Source organism: Zingiber officinale, chromosome 2A (assembly GCF_018446385.1).
Source record: "Zingiber officinale cultivar Zhangliang chromosome 2A, Zo_v1.1, whole genome shotgun sequence".
Lineage (NCBI taxonomy): Eukaryota > Viridiplantae > Streptophyta > Magnoliopsida > Zingiberales > Zingiberaceae > Zingiber > Zingiber officinale.
Window position 1 is genome coordinate 76,707,274 of NC_055988.1, and position 20,164 is coordinate 76,727,437.

General features: G+C 43.1%; 1 protein-coding gene across 1 annotated transcript; it reads left to right on the forward strand.

Moving 5' to 3' along the window:
* Positions 1-8,324: 8,324 nt before the first annotated feature.
* Positions 8,325-20,021, forward strand: LOC122041240 (ribosome-recycling factor-like). The gene is made up of 8 exons (XM_042600864.1): positions 8,325-8,610; positions 10,117-10,260; positions 10,348-10,463; positions 17,549-17,640; positions 17,750-17,771; positions 17,854-17,922; positions 19,462-19,530; positions 19,616-20,021. Exons 1-8 carry the CDS (start codon positions 8,397-8,399, stop codon positions 19,694-19,696), a joined length of 807 nt encoding a protein of 268 aa, XP_042456798.1. The 5' UTR covers positions 8,325-8,396; the 3' UTR covers positions 19,697-20,021.
* Positions 20,022-20,164: the final 143 nt, after the last annotated feature.

The window sequence follows — 20,164 nt, forward strand, 5'->3', positions numbered from 1 at the left end:
GCACCAGTGAACCATGGGATGCCCAAGCCTGGTTCAAAACACTGGAGAGTATGATGGAGCTCCTGGACTGGCCAAAGCATGAAAAGGTGAAATGCGCCTCCTTTTGCCTGGCAGGAGATGCACATATGTGATGGAAGAGGATTAAAGCGAAGTGCCCAGTGAACCAGATGACATGGGCCGACTTCGAAAGAGAATTCTTTGAGGAGTTCTTTCACATGCGGGTCACAAACCGCCACTACGATGAGTTCACTGAGTTTCGTCAGGGCGACCTTTCAGTTGAGGAGGCCGTGAAGAAATTCAACAGGCTGGCTCGTCTATGCCCCGAACTAGTCAGCACCGAAAGAGAACGAGTCCGACTGATGCTCAAAATGTTAAGGCCGGAAATAGCACTAAATGTGGCTAGCAGCGTCCATAGGCCGCAAACCACTGAAGAACTGGTAAGTAGTGCTCTGATCACCGAGCATTACCAGAACAACATCAAGCAGCAGAAGCAAGCCTTCTCAGAGTCCAAAGGCCAAGGAGGCTCAGGTACTCAGAAACACCAGGGCCACAGCTCTAACTGGAAAGGGAACGCCAGTAACAAACATAAACCAAGGAGTTACCCAAAAGGAGAACCAGCTAGTAAACAGCCTAGCTATCCCAAATGTTCCACTTGTGGGAAATTCCACCCAGGAGTTTGTCGCAAAGGCACACGAGGATGCTTCGAATGTGGCCAGGAAGGACATATGGCTAAACAATGTCCGAACAAGGCCAGCTTTCCCGCACCACAGCCGATTCAGTACGGAGACAAGCCAGCACAGTTGCACCAGATACAGGCTACTTTAGATGGTCCACACATCAGCCAGGGCAGACTAGAAGCCCCCTCAGCCACGACGAACGTGAGAATCTACTCACTCACCAAAGAGGACGTAGCGAATGCCTCGACAGTTGTTACAGGTCATATCAGTATTTTACAGCAAAGTGCAATTGTCTTATTCGATACTGGGGCAACCCATTCTTATATATCCAGTACATTTGCCGAAAAGTTAGCAATATCTCCAGATGTACTCAGTGGCCAGTTTTTGACAACACTACCTTCCAGAGAAATCATGGCATCCACGCACTGGCTCCGAGCAGTGCCAGTCATTATAGCGGACAGAGAACTCTTTGGTGATCTGATCGTGTTAGATATGGTTGATTATGATGTCATCTTGGGAATGGACTTCCTGACCAAGTACGGTGCCTCCATAGAGTGTCGTAAACAGAAAGTTGTATTCCAACCTGAAGCAGGAGTGCAGTTTGGGTACATCAGAGAACTAAAGAGAAAGACCAAGAAGTTCCTCTCAGCTCTGAAAACACATAAACTACTGGATTCAGGATGTACGGGGTTCCTAGCACATGTAGTCAGTACCAGTCAGGACAAGGACCAAAAGTTAGAAGAGGTCCGAGTTGTATGTGACTACCCAGCAGTCTTCCCTGAGGAGTTACCAGGCCTAGCACCAGACAGGGAGATTGAATTTGAGATATAACTTATCCCCGGTACAAATCTCATCTCCAAAGCACCCTACCGTATGACTCCAGCAGAACTGAAGGAACTTCAGGAGCAACTACAGGAGCTGCTCGACAAGGGCTTCATACGCCCTAGTCACTCATCATGGGGAGCGCCTGTATTGTTCGTGAAGAAGAAGGACGGGAGCATGCGCCTGTGTATAGACTACCGGGCACTAAACCAAGTCACGATTAAGAACATGTATCCTCTTCCCAAGATAGATGACCTGTTTGATCAGCTAAAGGGAGCAGCAGTGTTCTCTAAAATAGACCTCAGATCAGGATATCACCAAGTGAGAGTTAAAGAAGGTGATATACCCAAGACAACTTTCAAGACCAGATACGGACATTACGAGTTCGTAGTCATGCCCTTTGGCGTGACAAATGCTCCGGCTACTTTCATGGACCTCATGAACAGAGTATTCAGAGAATACTTAGATAAGTTTGTTATCGTGTTCATCGACGACATCCTTATCTATTCCGGAACTCAGGAAGAACACGCAGAGCACCTAAAGATAGTGTTGCAGACCCTTCAGCAGAACCAGCTGTACGCCAAGTTCACGAAATGTGAATTCTGGCTCGATCAGGTATCCTTCCTAGGTCACATCATCTCCAGAGATGGTATCATGGTAGACCCCAGTAAGATAGAGACTGTGAGTAACTGGAAAAGACCTAAGAATGCCAGTGAAATCAGAAGGTTTCTGGGATTAACAGGCTATTACAGAAAATTTGTAGAGGATTTCTCCAGAGGATAGCCTCCCCACTAACAGCTCTCGCCAGAAAGAACAGAAAATTTCAGTGGATAGAGGACTGTGAGAACAGCTTCATCGAGCTAAAGAGAAGATTGACCAGTGCTCCCATTTTGACTCTGCCAGAAAACACAGACAGCTTTGATATTTACAGTGATGCCTCTAAATTGGGACTAGGAGCAGTACTGATGCAAAATGGCAAGGTGATCTCCTATGCCTCCAGACAACTTAAGGACTATGAGAGGAACTACCCTACTCATGACCTTGAGCTTGCAGCAGTCATCTTCGCCCTCAAAATTTGGAGACATTACTTGTACGGAGCTCAGTATAGAGTGTATATAGATCATCAGAGTCTGAAGTACTTCTTCACCCAGAAGGATCTGAATATGTGACAGCATAGATGGCTCGAACTGGTCAAAGACTATGATATAGACATCCTCTACCACCCAGGAAAAACCAATAAGGTGGCAGACGCACTTAGTAGGAAGTCCAGTGCCACCTTACTATCCCTAGCAGCCATATCATCGCCCCTACGAAAGGAGATTACATATTTCAGTCTCGAACTTATAATTGGATAGCTCTCTACTATGACATTAGTATCTACCCTGCTTGGTGACATCCAGACAGCTCAGGATCAGGACCCTGAAATTCAGAAAATCAAGCAAGGGTTAGCAGAATCAGAAAGTGGAGAGTTCAGAGTATCTGATAGTGGAGTATTGTATTTTGGTGGCAGACTATGTGTTCCGGATCAGGAGGAACTACGGAGGAAGATCCTAGAGGAGGCTCACAGGACTCCTTATACGATGCACCCTGGCTCCACCAAGATGTACCAAAACCTAAAGAGATGTTTTTGGTGGCCTGGGATGAAAAGAGACATCGCTAGATATGTCAGTACCTGTCTGACCTGTCAGAGAGTCAAGGCAGAACACCAGAGACCAGGAAGAGTTCTACAGCCTATTCAGATTCCAGAATGGAAGTGGGAGGATATTTTCATGGATTTCATAGTGGGACTACCCAGAACCACGAATGGTTTTGATGTCGTCTGGATAATAGTCGACAGATTGACTAAATCAGCCCACTTCTTAGCTATCAGGATATCCTACTCCATGGAGCAGCTAGCTCAGTTGTATCTTAAGGAGATTGTCAAACTGCATGGAGTTCCACGGACCATCATTTCAGACAGAGATAGTAGATTCACGTCACACTTCTGAGAGTGTGTACAGTCAACATTGGGCACCAGGTTAAAGTTTAGCACAGCTTTCCATCCTCAAACAGATGGTCAGACGGAGCGAGTAAATCAGGTACTCGAAGATATGCTCCGAGCGTGTGCCCTAGACTTCAAGGGAAGTTGGTGCAAATATCTGTGTTTAGCAGAATTTTCATACAACAATAGCTATCAGGCCACTATCGGTATGGCACCCTACGAGGCTCTCTACGGGCGGAGGTGTAGATCTCCAATCTGCTGGTATGAAAGTGATGAACAAAAAGAACTAGAACTTCAGACAGATCTAGTAGCAGATACCACAGCGGCTATACAACAGATCTGCCAGAGGATAGAGACAACTCAGAGCCGCCAGAAAAGCTATGCTGATACACGGCGCCGACCCTTAGAGTTTTCAGTGGGGGATACAGTATTCCTCCGAGTGGCTCTCATGAAGGGAGTAATGCGTTTTGGGAAGAAGGGCAAATTAAATCCCAGATATGTGGGACCATACCTTATCACCAGAAGAGTTGGCAAGGTAGCATATGAGCTAGACCTACCGCAGGAGATGTCAGCTATCCATAACGTATTTCATGTCTCTATGCTAAAGAAGCATATCCCAGATGCCACCCAGGTGATTGAGCCCCAGTCGGTACAAGTCCGCGAAGACCTCAGCTATGATAGTCGGCCTATTCAGATAATAGACCGAACAGTTAAGAAACTATAGAACAATGAGGTACCATTAGTAAAAGTCATTTGGCAAAATCACACCGCAGAGGAGGCAACTTGGGAGACAGAAGCTAGTATGAGACAGAAGTACCCAGAGTTATTTTAAGTTCGAGGATGAACTTTTTATAAGGTATAAGGGATTGTAACGCCCAAAAATTCTCAAATAAATTTTAGAAATATTCTATCATTTTTCTAGAATTTATGAATATTTTTATGGAATTTTTGGAGTAGCAGAAGTAGTAAAAATAAATAGAAACGAAAAATATCCTAAGCGGGAATTTAACCCGCGACCTATCGGACCCTACGACTTATAAATGACTTTAGTAACCAGGTGGCCCCAGCAGGGGTTTACTGAAAGAAGAGGAGAGAAATTATATTTATGATTTAGTTGGGTTATATTAATCACTTAATATAAATAGAGAATTTAAGTGAGAGTTTATTATTTTTGGGATCGGCAACTTCTCTTCTCCCTCACCCTCACCCGCCGCCCCTCCCTCTTCCTCACCCTCTCGGCACACCAAGCCCCCCAAGAGAACTAGGGTTCCACCCCTAGGGTCGTAGGAACACCTTCCGGCGACGACTCAGTTACGAGGACGCTCTTCGCCGCAAGAAGAACGTGTAGACGTAAGAAGATCGCCGAAGAGATCTTTTCTCTGGAAAACCTAACGATCAGAATTGTAAGAAACCTAGCGCAGGAAGTAAATAACCCCTCACCTGCAGTATAAGTAGTTAATCATACGTTTATATGCTTTTAGTTTAGCCATATACATGATTATTAAGTTGAGGAGAATTAGAGCACATCAAGTGTTCGATAAAATGACTAGTACAGTTAAATGCTACCGTAGGCATTTTAATAGCTCAGTTAAATGTCGTTGATGTATTTTAAATAGCATGCTTAATCTTGCTTCAGTTTATATGGGACAACGGTCCAATGGGTGGGCTCCCATAGTCGCCTCTAGGTTCAGATAACCTAGTAAGAGCAAGATAAAATAAATTAGCTTATGAACCAGTATTTTACTTTATCAATGGCACTGTGTCGGACTCTTAGTTGTCCTTGGGTTTGGCTCTCATAGTCGTCCCTAGGTTTAGATAACCTAGTAAACCCTACTAGATTCGGGACTAGCTACCTTGGGTTTAGTAGGGATGCGCGCATAGCAAGTACAGTTGTCGGGCCATCAACAGCATGATTATTATTTTTATCTATTATGAAAATAGTTTTCAAACTTCACAAATTAGCTACGTGAATGTAGTTTAGATTCAACATTAGTCTAGCATCAGTTTAACTCAGCTTATATATCAGTTCAGTTCTTCTTATTGATATAACAAGATAGTTCTATGATTAGTATTTGATTGTCATGACTCATATTTCAGTATGCCATGTTTTAGTAGTTCTCAGCATGAATACAAGCATGTGTTTCAAAGAGCATCATTTAAAAGCATGATTTCATCGAATGCATGTTTTATAAGGTAGATGGTTCTTACTAAGCTCCCAAGCTTATAGTTTCCTTTTTCCTTGTACTGCAGATAAAGGTAAAAGAAAGATGGACTAGCGGAGGCTGGAGGGCAATGCGTCAAGATGTGTGTGAGAATGAACCTGGAATAAAGACCCTTGGGGACTAGCAAGTTTAAAGGATTAGAACTCCTTATATTTTATTTTCCGCACCTTTTGAATGTTTAAATGTTATAAATTGTGAAAATATGCACTATGAAAGTATGTTATGCCTAGACATCCCAATGAATGTAAATTTGATCTGGAAACTAGACTTGATATATGGACACCAAGAAAAAATAATGCAAGCTAATCATCAACCAACTATGCACAAATAAGCGAAATAGGACTGCTACTGTGCTACAACAAAATGAGTCAAGAATTATAGTGACGACTTGCTTTCTTAGGTCAATAACATATTAAAAAAACTGAATTTATTATGCTAAAAGTTTATGCTATTAGGAAAGAGCAAGGGATCCATGGAGCGCACATAATGTAAATTAATAGTAGATATAATAATAGGGTGATAAGCAAGGGTGCAAACTTTTGGTTGGTTATTGGATATGATCTTCCCCCGAGTGTAAGGCATTGGAACCTACAACAATCATAACAACAACTAATTCTTTATCCTATTAAGTGGATAATGGGGTCGGTTATATGGATCTTCCTGTACCATCAGGCTCAATCTTCTACTATATCCTAATATCGTTGCTAACCAATTCTTATTTAGTCTCTCTCTTTCTTTATTGGAATCAAGTTATGGTTTAATACATTCTAAGGTGAGGCCACATTCAATTGCATGAATAACACTTTTGCATACTTGCTGACACAATTCATTCATCAAGTACAGTGAAGGAGAATTTTTGTAATCTAGGCCATCATATGATATGTTGTCAGCATAATCTTGTATATTCCTTGACTTCAATTATCTGCTGTTTAGTGGATCATTTAATGGAGAAAATAGAATTTGATATCAGTAACTCCCTATTACAAATCATTTTTACTTACTATATTCACTATTTTGCTTCTGTTGTAAATTTGAACTTGATCATGAAGAAGACACATTCAAAATAGGTGAAATCTGTGTATCATTGATTGGCAATAAAATTTGTAACAATTTAACTATTCTTTTTTTTTCTTTTTCATACTTCCCTAATTTGATTATTTCTGCACTACGATATTTTAGAGGATGAAACTGATGATGATAAAAATCAAGTTGACACTAATTTTGGCCCTACATTGAAGTCAACCACTCAGTCACAAATGGAGGCTGCTATTGTCGCTTTGTCACGTGAGTTGAGTAAACTTAGGACTGGAAGAGCATCTGCAGGTATGTCTTATTTTGCTATTTCCTGTAGCAATTTTGATATTTTCTTTTTTTTTCCCTATTAGTTGATACATTCGTGTTGTACATGAAATTACTGAAATGTAATAGAAATTAGAGCTCCAATCGATCAGTCGATCGATTGGGGAAGTGATTTGCCACGTATAGAAAGTTGATGAATCGATCAGTTAATCGATTGGTCATGGATCGATCAGCCGATCGTCAGGAAGTAATTCCCGCGAACAGAGAGTTGCTGAATCAATCAGCCGATCGATTGGCCCAGGCTGGATCGATCAACCGATCGATTCAGAAGGGATCTCCGTGCACAGAAGCACGTTGAATCGATCTGTGGATCGATTGAGATGGCTCCAATCGATTGAATCTCAATTCCAATCGATTGGGAAGTTTGATTTCGACTGGAAACACATGATTTCAGCTCCTTAATCATATGGGTTATTGGGGTAATGTTAGTGGCATGTTTAGCTTGCATAAATGCCTAATTTTAGCATGAAGATGATGCAAATCCATGGTTCCACTCATATGCTTAGAACTTACCAAAGCATGTTCAATTTTCTAGAGACTTGTATTAAATTGCTGAGCATGAGTCCTATGGTATGATATTGCATGAAAAGTTCAAATTCCACCCTTTAGCATATGTACAACAATGAAAATGAAAAATGTATTGTGAACATTAAATTCCAGATTTTATAGTCAATAGCAGAATTTTAATTAGTTTAGCTTTCTGCACAAAATAGTTTAGCAAATGTAACTCCTGGCCTCACAGCTTAGTCAGTAGGAGGTGGGTCGTTACAGGTTCGGGTCGGTATAAACAAGTTGGTCGATTTAGTGGGTTGACTGCTCACCCTTACTAAATGCAGACACGGAGTAGCGTAGTATGTTAATTCTATGTGTAATATATATATATATATATATATAAAAGAAAAAAATTGATTAATCAGGTTGGGTAATGTTGAGCTTGGGATGATCGATCCGACCTTACGAAAATTTTCCACCGACTACCGAGATAAATCAGGAAGCGTTCACAGCGGGAGATAAATCAGGAAGCGTTCACAGCGGGTAGCCCAAAAGCTTAACATCCTTTAGTTACGTGCCCCATTTGAAGAAAAAATTCCTATAAACTCGTCATAGTTGAGATTCGAATCATAGATATCTGGAATGTCATACCGCACCGTCCAATTTAATTATATAAGAAAAAATCAGCATTGGTCAAAACGATGGGTTGTTTCGTAAATAAATCTGTCTTCGAAGGGCACCGCTAAACCTTTGCTCTGCGCCTTTAAAACCCTTCGCTGCTTCTCTCACTTCTTCACGCCGGCGACGAGAGCGAACAGCCCAGAGACACCCAAAACCCTAAACATGGCGATTTGTCTCCGGCGGGCTCTACAGCTGAGGACCCTCTTTCTCCGGCATCCTCGCAGAATCAGCACCTTATCACCCTTCTCCTATCTATCCCAGGGCGATCCCGCATTGAACGCGGCGTCCCATTGCGGCTCCCGTGGCGGATTGTACCGTGTGGATGTCGATTCTTTAATGGGAAATCATCGGGGCTTTGCTAAAGGAAGGAAATCGAGTGAGTTGCTGGCCTTTATGCTTCTTTCCGTTGGTTTGGTTTTCTTTTACTTCTGTCTTCCTCGGTTCATATGGTCAATTTTTTTTGTTTGATAGTAGTTTGCTTTTGATTGATTAAATACTGAAGAAACACGCATTTGTGTCTGTCAATAAACACTAGCTATATGATATTGGATCGAGAAGCTTTTCGTTCCTATATATGCTAGAAACATTAACAGAGGATGAGCTGATATTTGCCTGATTACAATGGAGTTGGATATGCATGTCATGTTATTTGAAGTTATGGTTGTAAAGCTACTATGAAATAAGAGATTTTTTTTTTAAAAAAAAAATCCTAATAATGTTCGTAGATGACTCATCCTTGTTATATCAAAAACTTTGGCTGCCAGATACAGATTCGACCATGCTAACAAATTAAACCTATCTAAATATGAGAAAGAAAAACTAGGGTCAGATACTTCCTGCCTCATGACTGAATATAGAAACTTGGCTGACGGCAAGACCTTGACTAGAGTAGAGGGATCAATGTGGGAGTGGAGGTAAGAGAAAGTGTATTTGACATCCCAATGAATGCAAATTTGATCTGGAAACTAGACTTGATATATGGACACCAAGAAAAGATAATGCAAGCTAATCATCAACCAACTATGCACAAATAAGCGAAATAGGCCTGCTACTGTGCTACAACAAAATGAGTCAAGAATTATAGTGACGACTTGCTTTCTTAGGTCAATAACATATTAAAAAAACTGAATTTATTATGCTAAAAGTTTATGCTATTAGGAAAGAGCAAGGGATCCATGGAGCGCACATAATGTAAATTAATAGTAGATATAATAATAGGGTGATAAGCAAGGGTGCAAACTTTTGGTTGGTTATTGGATATGATCTTCCCCCAAGTGTAAGGCATTGGAACCTACAACAACCATAACAACAACTAATTCTTTATCCTATTAAGTGGATAATGGGGTCGGCTATATGGATCCTCCTGCACCATCAGGCTCAATCTCCTACTATATCCTAATATCGTTGCTAACCAATTCTTATTTAGTCTCTCTCTTTCTTTATTGGAACCAAGTTATGGTTTAATACATTCTAAGGTGAGGCCACATTCAATTGCATGAATAACACTTTTGCATACTTGCTGACACAATTCATTCATCAAGTACAGTGAAGGAGAATTTTTGTAATCTAGGCCATCATATGATATGTTGTCAGCATAATCTTGTATATTCCTTGACTTCAATTATCTGCTGTTTAGTGGATCATTTAATGGAGAAAATAGAATTTGATATCAGTAACTCCCTATTACAAATCATTTTTACTTACTATATTCACTATTTTGCTTCTGTTGTAAATTTGAACTTGATCATGAAGAAGACACATTCAAAATAGGTGAAATCTGTGTATCATTGATTGGCAATAAAATTTGTAACAATTTAACTATTCTTTTTTTTTCTTTTTCATACTTCCCTAATTTGATTATTTCTCCACTACGATATTTTAGAGGATGAAACTGATGATGATAAAAATCAAGTTGACACTAATTTTGGCCCTACATTGAAGTCAACCACTCAGTCACAAATGGAGGCTGCTATTGTCGCTTTGTCACGTGAGTTGAGTAAACTCAGGACTGGAAGAGCATCTGCAGGTATGTCTTATTTTGCTATTTCCTGTAGCAATTTTGATATTTTCTTTTTTTTCCTCACTACAACTCGATATTTTTTTCTCATTGCAGGAATGCTGGATCATATTTTGGTAGAGACAGGAGGTGGAAAAATGCCTCTTAATCATGTTGCTGTTGTCTCTGTCATAGATTCAAAGACACTCTCGGTGACACCTTATGATCCCGATGTAAAATTTCTAATTCTTAAACCTTAAGATTTGACTCAAAAAGTTCTCTTTTTTCATGGATATTTTCTTATGTTTCATTATACAATTGTGGAAGGAAACTTTTTTTTTTCTTTTTATTATGCATCTCTTGGGCACTGTTATGGAATTAGAGTTCAATCATTCTTTTTCTTTTGCTATCTATCAAGGTATAGAAGCACTAGATAGAATTTTAATCCATAGGAACTTGGTTACTGATCCTGTCCGAATCGCCGAACCAAAGGACGCTGAGCATGTGGCGCTCTCCTAGTCGATGACGCAGGCCTCCGAAGCTCCGGCGATCCTGCATAGAAGTCGGGCCGGGAAGGGGTTCCCGGCGGCGACCCTCCGACGCTCAAGTCAGATAAGTAGTGGAGAAAGGAGCTTCCAAGCTTGTCCAAAAATTGCGTACCTCCGGCAAAGGAAGAGGCTCTTTATATAGAGCGATGAAAGAACTAATGCACGTCCCCCGGGGCGCATACGTGTCCGCAGCCCATACCTCGGTATGTACCTGTCAGAGAGCTTACCTGACACCATACTGCTACAGTTCAATCATGTCTCCGATGGGACAACAGAATACCTTGTTGTCAGACTTAGAGTATGGCCTGGCCATAGGACTTGTCGGCTGTCAGAAGATGTTCCTATCCTTCACTCACCGCCCGGCCAGGACGTCCGGCCGGCCGACCGGCGCGAAGAGCGTCGTCCGGATGGCCCTAACTCCCCACGCCAGCCGGCCGGCGCGCCCATTATGTCCTGCTTTCTCCTAGGCCTTCCGCTCGGTCATTATTTACTGTTTCATTGAGCGTCGGAACCCTGACTCCTGTCAGGGCGTCTTTCCCTATCAAACGTTTACGGGCAGGCCGATCGGCCTGCCCTTTTTCCATGCGTCCGGTCGGCTCACCCTTCTTCGACGGACCACCTGGCCCTTTGACCTCCACGTGGCCTTGACCCCTCGTTAGGGGGTCCCGGGCTCTTACCACCGGATCACTTGCCTCCCCCTCGAGTCTAGTCGAAGGAGGCGAAGTCCGACTGACTGGACTGCCGATCTGACTGAGCAATGATGGCTGCATTGGGCCGATCGGCCAGGCGTAAGGATGTTCATCCGTCCGGCGGTATCTTGTCCATGCCTTGTGTTTTCTTGGCATCCATGTCCGATGCTCTCCCCTATTACCCATCACGTGCGCTGAGCACGGTAAGGGGAGCTCATTAAATGCGGCCAGTATCCCGCTGACACGTGGCGATCGTGCGTTTGTCAGCGTATGGCGGTGGCGTCACTTTCGATGGGACAGCCGCCGTTTGAAATGGACGGCTGGATGATGACCTCGTTATCGACGACCTGGATCGGACGGTAGAGGTTGCTCCCGGGCGGCGATATAAAGCCCGCGACTTCGTTTCCGCCGCCTTGTTGCTTCGTCTTCATCCGGCACTCCTCTGCTCGCTTTTTTTCTCCGGCGACCTCGCCCCTTGATTCTTCGGCAACCCCCAGGCCCCCGTCGATCATCTTTCTTGCTCGTAAGACCCTCTTTCTCGTTCCCAACGTTTTCTTCTTGCTGTTAATCGTTTCCTTCAGGCGGTTTTCCTCCATTTCTTGCTTGAACCTTCCCCTTTTGTCCCGTATTCCTGTCTTTCGATCAACTTCGCAGTCAACCGGCGGTGCTCCGGGTCTATGGTACTCGACCATGGAAAGTCGTTTTGACGAGGAGGACGCGTTGCGTCTCGCTAGGACTTACGACATTCCTTCTGACCACCAAATAGTATTAGCCACACCGGCCAATCGGCCTCATGAACCGCCGATCGGCACAGTTCTTTTCTTCCGAGACCAATTTCTGGCCGGACTACGCTTCCCACCCCATGAATTTTTCCTGCAAGTCTACAATTACTTCCGCATTTTGCTCGGCCAGGTAGTTCCCAACTCTATTAGGCTGTTGAGCGGAGTAATAGTTTTGTTCAAACTGAACGGCATCCCCTTAGATCCAAAAATCTTCCACTACTTTTACTATCCCAAGCAGGCCGAGTGGGGTACTTTTGTTTTTCAATTTAGGATAGGTTTCGTCCTCTTCGATGGCATGCCGAGCTCCAACAAACATTGGAAGGAGCATTTTTTCTATATACGTTTTCCCGAGCGGCCAACTTTTCGGACCAAGTGGCAGACGGCGATGCCGGCGCAACCCTACCTTCATAGCCGAACGACTAGTTGGCCAGCGCTATCATATTGACAAGCTACTCCTCCCGGGAGTAATGCGCATATTCGACTTGTCCTCTGCCACGGTCGACCTGCCCTGCAGCATGAGTAAGTTCCCTTATCTTCCCGTTTGTTTTGTTCTAACTGATTTATTTTTTGCTTCTGCAGCTGAAGTCATGTGACGCGCCAAAGCTACTGAGAAGCTCAAATTGAAGGTCGCTCAGATCGAGGCGGTGACGAACAAGGAGGCCGCCGAACGGGGCCTTTCTCCAGCTGATCCGGCCGGCGAAGAAGGCGAGGGGACACCAACTGTCCCCGAAGCCTCAGACGCCCCTGCGTCTCACGATGAGGTCGCGGGCGACATAGAACCTCCTACCGAAGCCGAGGTGGAGGGCCGCTCGGCCGATGACGTGCCGCTACGCACTCGGAAGCGTCGACGCCCGGAATCTGTGTATGCCTCCAGTCCCCTTGATGAGCCACAGCCCGAGCGGGGCGCGGATGCTCCGATGTTGTCCGGGACGATTTCCCTCGAGAATACTCCGACCCCACATGGCTCTCCGAGGGCCAGCTCTGAGGTGCCGCCATCCAGCCCTTCTAGAACTCTGCGCCGTATCAGGCGTTTGGGCGACCTCCCCTCCTCGTCCACAGGTAAGGCCGATGCCTCTCAGAGCGAGCCGAGCGGCTCGAATTTAATTAAGACCGTTCTGCGCCTCCCCTCAGAGAGATACATGGCTGCTGCTGATCGGCCCGTGGTCCCCGAGCAGCAGATCACCTTGACGGGCCACCTTGGAAAAGCTTGGGAGGACGCTCGGCGTCGCATAAAAGAGATGACTCCTGGGCAGCTCGGCGACAGCAACCTCCAACAGGCCACCGGGGTATGCCCTTCTTCTCTATTCGTGTAGTTGAATTAAGTTTTTAACCTATTCACCTTTGATCGTAGAACTGGGTGGAGCAGATTGCTATTAGCAATCGGTTGGCCGAGCTGGAGGACGAGCTGAGAAAACTTAAAGCCTCCGGGGACAACCAACAATCGACGGCCGCTCTGGAGAAGGCCAAAAAATCACTGGAAGCCGAGCGGAAAAGGGCTTCCGATCTGGCGAGCAAGGTCGTCCGGCTTGAGGCGATGATCAAGCAACGAGATAAGGAGATCAAGACGGCGACCACCCGGAAGCTCCAGGCCATCGAGGATATGGACCGGATGAAAGTGGAGATCCGAGGGCTGGAACAACGCATCAAAGATTTGGACGCCCTGCTTGCCACAGAGAAAGAGAGCCGCTCGGCCGACCTCCAAAGATTTGATGGAGATTTGAAGGATCTTCAGGCCGCCAGCGACGCTGCCCACGTCGCGCTCAAAGAGTATCAAGAGGGGGAGTCGGCTCGCTCCGAAGAAGGGAGGAAGGCGTTCCTCCTCTCGGAAGACTTCGGAGAGAAGTTTACCGACAAGATATCCCTCACTTTCGAGGAGGCGATCAAGGCGGCGGTGGGCTATCTGAAGACCAAAGGCCACCTGCCTGCCGAGCTGACCATCCCCCCCAAGGACCTCGCGAGCGTGATGGACTCCATCCCCGACGCTCTTTTTGATTTTGATGCGTGAGGAGAGTTTTCATGAACTTTTTTTTTTTTTTTGTATTCCCGCCGTTCGGCCCAACTTATCTCTGTAATGACTTGTTTGATTTACCTAATGAGTAATAGATGCCCTTCTGCTCCTTTCACTTCTGTTTTAGCAAGGCATTTTTCCCTCGTCACGCCGAAGTGTTCTTTATATCCTTTCCGCTCGGCACCACGATTCCATCCGGATCAATTCGATCGTCTTAATTACATCTATCATGCGACCGCGCAGCGGCTAAGTTTTCAGACGTAACCGCTCGGCATTTACATGCTAATATCCCTAACTTTCACTGACCAACTTTTTCTTTGTGCCTTACCCCCAAAAGGATTTTCCGTACATTTTTGATGAGCGAGCCGCTCAGCCGTATAACCAGGTTATCGTTGATTGTATCATGTGACTAGCTATCCGCTCGGACGTTTATAGACGCCGCACCTCTGACATTCGAACGGCATTCTTGCGAAGTACTTGGCCATGCCCTTCCGCTCGGATATTCCGGACGCGTAACCTTCCGCTTTGCTAGCAAGGATCGCTCGCTATAAGCCGACAACCTTTGGGCCCTGAGCCGAGCGGAACGTAGAGTCGGTCGAACGGTATTGGCGGCGAACTTCTCGGACACTTGCAGCCTCGATATTTAACGTCGGAGCTCGACGGTCTTCCGCTCGGACGTTTATAGACGCCGGCTCGTCTCTCGATATTTAACGTCGGAGCTCGACGGTCTTCCGCTCGGACGTTTATAGACGCCGGCTCGTCTCTCGATATTTAACGTCGGAGCTCGATGGCCTTTACGGCTAACTTCGACACTACCGATCGGCGGAACCCTTGGCCATCCTTTGCATTAATTTTGCTTCCTGCATTACAAGGACATGGGCGACCAACATATAAAAAAATGATTTACATTCGTGCACCTTTCATTCAGCTTGATAAGGCTGGAGATTATTTGCACTCCACGGTCGATCTAGCTGCCGCCCGTCTTCATCCTCCAAATAATATGCGCCCGAGCGGAGCTTTTCAATAACCTTGAAGGGGCCCGCCCACGGTGCCTCCAGTTTGCCGACATCGCCGACCGGCTTGACTTTCTTCCAGACAAGATCGCTGACCTGGAATGATCTGGGAATTACACGGCGGTTGTAATTTTGCTTCATCCGCTGTCGGTACGCCATCAGCCGAACGGACGCCTTGGCTCGCTCCTCGTCGACCAAATCCAGCTCCATGTTCCTCCGTTCGGCGTTGCCGTTATCATACCTCTGAATCCGGACGGACTCGACGCCGACTTCGACCGGAATGACCGCCTCGCCCCCGTACACCAAATGGAACGGCGTGACACCCGTCCCTTCCTTCGGCGTCGTTCGGATGGCCCATAAGACGCCCGGCACTTCATCCGGCCAACTTCCTCCCAAATGGTCGAGCCGGGCGCGCAGAATGCGAAGAATTTCCCGATTGGTTACTTCGGCTTGACCGTTGCTCTGGGGATAAGCTACGGACGTGAAGTGTTGCTCGATGCCGTAGCTTTTGCACCCTGACTCCTGTCAGGGCGTCTTTCCCTATCAAACGTTTACGGGCAGGCCGATCGGCCTGCCCTTTTTCCATGCGTCCGGTCGGCTCACCCTTCTTCGACGGACCACCTGGCCCTTTGACCTCCACGTGACCTTGACCCCTTGTTAGGGGGTCCCGGGCTCTTACCACCGGATCACTTACCATTAGGCTTTAACAGAATTTTGGCATAAGCTAAGCAAAATACACTTGATGTTCTATAGCCTAGACAGTTCCTAATAATGGGAAGGCACCCTAAATGTTTTAAACTTTGACCCACAAAGCATTTTAAACAAGGAATTGCACAATAAAAAATGTAGCATGCAGAGTAGATTAAAGTTGATGAAAAAGCTAAGAATATAAATCAAGCTCATGACCTGAATGTTCAGAACAATTTGTGTTTGCAACCTAAGAAGTGTAAACTTGATCATGTCTAACCTTGTTTTCACAGATTAAATTATGGTTTTGATTAATCTTGAAAGTATTCACGACACTTTGGACGTGATTAATTATATCATTTCACATGTTTAGTTGGTCTTGTTAATGCGATTTACTTAAAAAAATATATATTTTATTTTTTTCCTGTTTGTTTGAATAAGAATTTAGTATAGCAAATATGTTGATGTCTACATTTGTTTTCTAATTCAAGTTTGATAAATATATGAATAATGTAAAATTTAGAGGATGCATAGATATGTGCTACTTATTTTACCAAGGTCTTGCTGTATTTGTATCCACTTGATTAGATCTGATTGTGCACTTAAAACTTTGCTTCAATATTAACAACTGCATATTCATCGCTGATTAACAATGCTACTTGTGAGTGCAGTACTCTTTTCCCCCTTCACTTATTTAATGCTTTTTGGCTGATCATCTTTTCGTATTATAAATGATGGTTGTGCTGCCTCACTCATTATCAATAATAGTATTTTACTAGAAAAATCCATATCCATAATGCTATAACATTCAAACACTATCAATTTGACAAAAGATATATCTATGATAAATTAATTTCGAGACGTATAACCCTTTGAACTTGGTTTTATTCAGAAGTGTTCCTTGGACTATTGTTTGTCAATTTTGTGACCTGGCACCTGGTTTTTAGTGGAGCAAAAATGATGATCTAGTTGGCTTAGGTAAATGGAACATGAATGAGTTGGCCTTGACATCTTTTTATCATCACCATTGGAGAAAAACACTTAGAAGACGTCTTATTAAACCTCAACTGATAGATTATCAAATATTCAATATTATCATTATAAACATGTTTTCTGCATTATAAATATTCAATATTATTGTTATAAACATGATTGTTCACATTCATCTAGTGGAGCTGCTGATAGTAATGATGTAATATAGCATGGTTTATGATGTTCAAAGTCATTGTTGTATAATCAAGTACCCAAGCTATTCTCCCATGATCATACAGTTTCAGTTGCAGAATCATAGTCTTTTCCAGAAGATTGATCTTTCAGCTAGTTAAAAATCAAACAATTCCAATTTATTGCTGAGCTTTTTAGCTGGTTAATGAAGTGCTAAGTTGCTTTTATGCAACTTCTCAATGCCAAAATCTTGCAGAATTCACTTATTTTTTTATAACTAGAGGACATAGTTCATTACGTCTCATATTATGCCAGGATAAAAATGTATGTCGAGCAATTCTGCCAGAAAAAATTCTCATTGCATATAGACACGTGAATTTTACATGCCGTGTTTTTTTATTATTGTTGAAAACCTCTTGTGATGCAGACTTTGAAAGCAGTAGAGAGTGCAATAGTCGCATCTCCATTAGGTTTAAATCCAACACCTGATGGTCAGCGATTACTTGCAGTAATTCCTCCGTAAGTTATTAACCTTTCAATAGTTTCAGTAGTGGTACTCACCTAGAGGAGTTAATGCAAAACTTGACTTGCTTCTTTTTGTGATTTTGATATGGACAATGGTGTTTAGTCTCACAAAGGAGAACATTCAGGTAAATCACTTTTAAGTGTTTTTCTTCCGTCTAAACTGTGTTTGCTTGCATAATGTAGCCTTAATCATGTTTGTTTTCTCAGGCACTCTGTAAGGTGGTTGCAAAATCTTCAGAAGATGTTAAACAGAGTGTCAGAAGAGCTCGTCAAAAGGTACATTCATGCCATGTCGCTTCTGTGATCATCATGAATTTGTCATCCTGAGCTGGTATATGCCCATGTTTTTGAGTATTTTGATTAAGTATATGGTTCTATCCTGCAAGGTGCTTGCTAGTTAGTTGTAAAGAGTTCAGAAACACAATATTATGTCCCTATGACTGCATAATAATTGCTTGGTGTTGATCTGCAAATTGGTTATTCTAATTTCTATATCAATACTTATTCCGTGTGCCAGTAAACTAATTTTGTTGGCATTGGTTTATGTACCTACAAGCTTGCTAGGCGACGTGCAAGTTAATATGCAATTCAATAAATCTATAGTTTGGCCATTAAATTGACAGAGTGGAGCTCTACCAGTTAGATTCTCTATTCTGTTTTTATAATTATGCCACATAAAAAATGTGCATGAATCATTCATGTTCATAGGCAATTTGATGATCCTTGTCCTCACCCATGCCCTCTCCTTTCCCCTCCCATCTGAGGTTTACTAAACTGATGTGAGGGGAAAAGGGGCAGGGAGAGGGAAAGCAATACAAAAAATATACATGGGTGAACAATACTCAATGTGCAATTGTATAAAACTTTCCCTCTCTCCCTCCTATCTTTCTATCAAATTAAGCCCAGCAGTAAAGTCCATTGAGAAAAGAACACCAAAAGAACTATTATTTTAAAAAGTGGTCAATGCTTTATTGCACCAGAGAAGCCACATGCATGGTCATCATGCAGTCAAGCTGAAGGCAATCAGCTATACTTGCAATAATATACTGAATTGCAAATGATTCTATTGATAAGGGCCCATATGCTGTATGTATTCATGTGCAATGATCCGGCTGCATAAGGTTTATACTAAATTTTAAGCATAAGTGAGCTGGTGTTATTGAGAATTATGTGTGGTACATATCCATGTTAGATTATAATTACAAAGCATATGCTTTTGAGATGTTTAGAAATGCTAGTAATCTTTTATTTTTGTTAGTTATTAGTCTTGTTTTTTTAGGTTGTAGCATTAGAATTTAATTTTTTGTTGCATGAAGTAAGTTTCTTGTTTCACATTAGTATTATATTTTGATGTGGACTAAAAATTGATAACTGACCCAATTCAACTTGATTGAACTCAGATTGGGTCCAATGTATTCAACTTGGTATAGGATGCAGTTTCAGATCAACCTTTCTCTGATCCAAAAATCTCAGCTCGAGTCAAATTTTGTTGATCGAGAACTAATCCAATTCAATGCGCATTCACCCACCTTCCATTGCTAAAATTGATTTCTTGTTACATAGTAACCATAGTCAAATTGCTTAAGCACATACTTGCTTTAGCACATATTTTTGTTTCTTCTTGTAGTTACTCTGCAGACCTGTGCTAATTAACCTCAGAAACTCTTGTTGACCCATATAGAAATCCGACCTGCTCCTGAAAGTGCTGGACAATTAGTAGAGAGAACCTATCTGAAAAACCCTAGCAGTTGAAAGATCATTTTTGCTAATCAATACTAACTAGTGACTTAATAAGTTGCATTGTTTACTTTGCAGGCACAGGACTCTATAAAGAAACTAGCTGCAGGAGTTCCAAAAGATGATATCAAGAGGCTTGAGAAAGAGGTAACAGAAAATACAAAAAGAAAAAGAGAGAATAAAAGTGTTGTGCGTGTAGATGTCTCAGCTTATGTTTAAATCTCATCCACAGATTGACGAAATGACTAAGCGATTTGTGAAGACGGCGGATGATATGTGCAAGGCTAAGGAGAAAGAAATTAACAGTAGCTAAGTCGCATCCCAAGATTTAACCTTTGGCAGTGCCCTGGAGTTCAAAATTATGCTTACCGTCTTTACACCCAACTCAGTGGGGATTCTGTAACACGAAATGTGTTCTTTTCTAGGATATCCAATGAGACTCAGAAAGCCTGCTGGACTTAGGAAATGGAATGATACCTGAGGGAATAAGTCTCTTAAAATGTAAAACTTATTTGCAAAAGCTGGCACCAGGAAAAGTTCCACCCTTAGCATAAGGGGATGTAGGACTTGGATATTTCAGGTTGATTATTGATTTTAGCATTTCAAACTCTGCAAATACCATGGTTTTCTGTGGACAATTCTTCCATTAGCAATTGGATGTACTTTCACTAGTTGATTCAGCATAAATACATAGCCTTTGCCCCTCTAGGCATGGACGTAATGGAGCTAAAAGAAATGTCATTCGATTCTCTATTGGGACATATGCTAGAGCTAAATTTAA

What these genes read in the sequence shown, in the direction of transcription:
- LOC122041240 (XM_042600864.1), top strand. Translation starts at nt 8,397, where the DNA reads ATGGCGATTTGTCTCCGGCGGGCTCTACAGCTGAGGACCCTCTTTCTC. An exon ending in TGCTAAAGGAAGGAAATCGA is followed by an intron (nt 8,611 to 10,116) that starts GTGAGTTGCTGG and finishes ACGATATTTTAG; the next exon opens with AGGATGAAACTGATGATGAT. An exon ending in TGACACCTTATGATCCCGAT is followed by an intron (nt 10,464 to 17,548) that starts GTAAAATTTCTA and finishes CTTGTGATGCAG; the next exon opens with ACTTTGAAAGCAGTAGAGAG.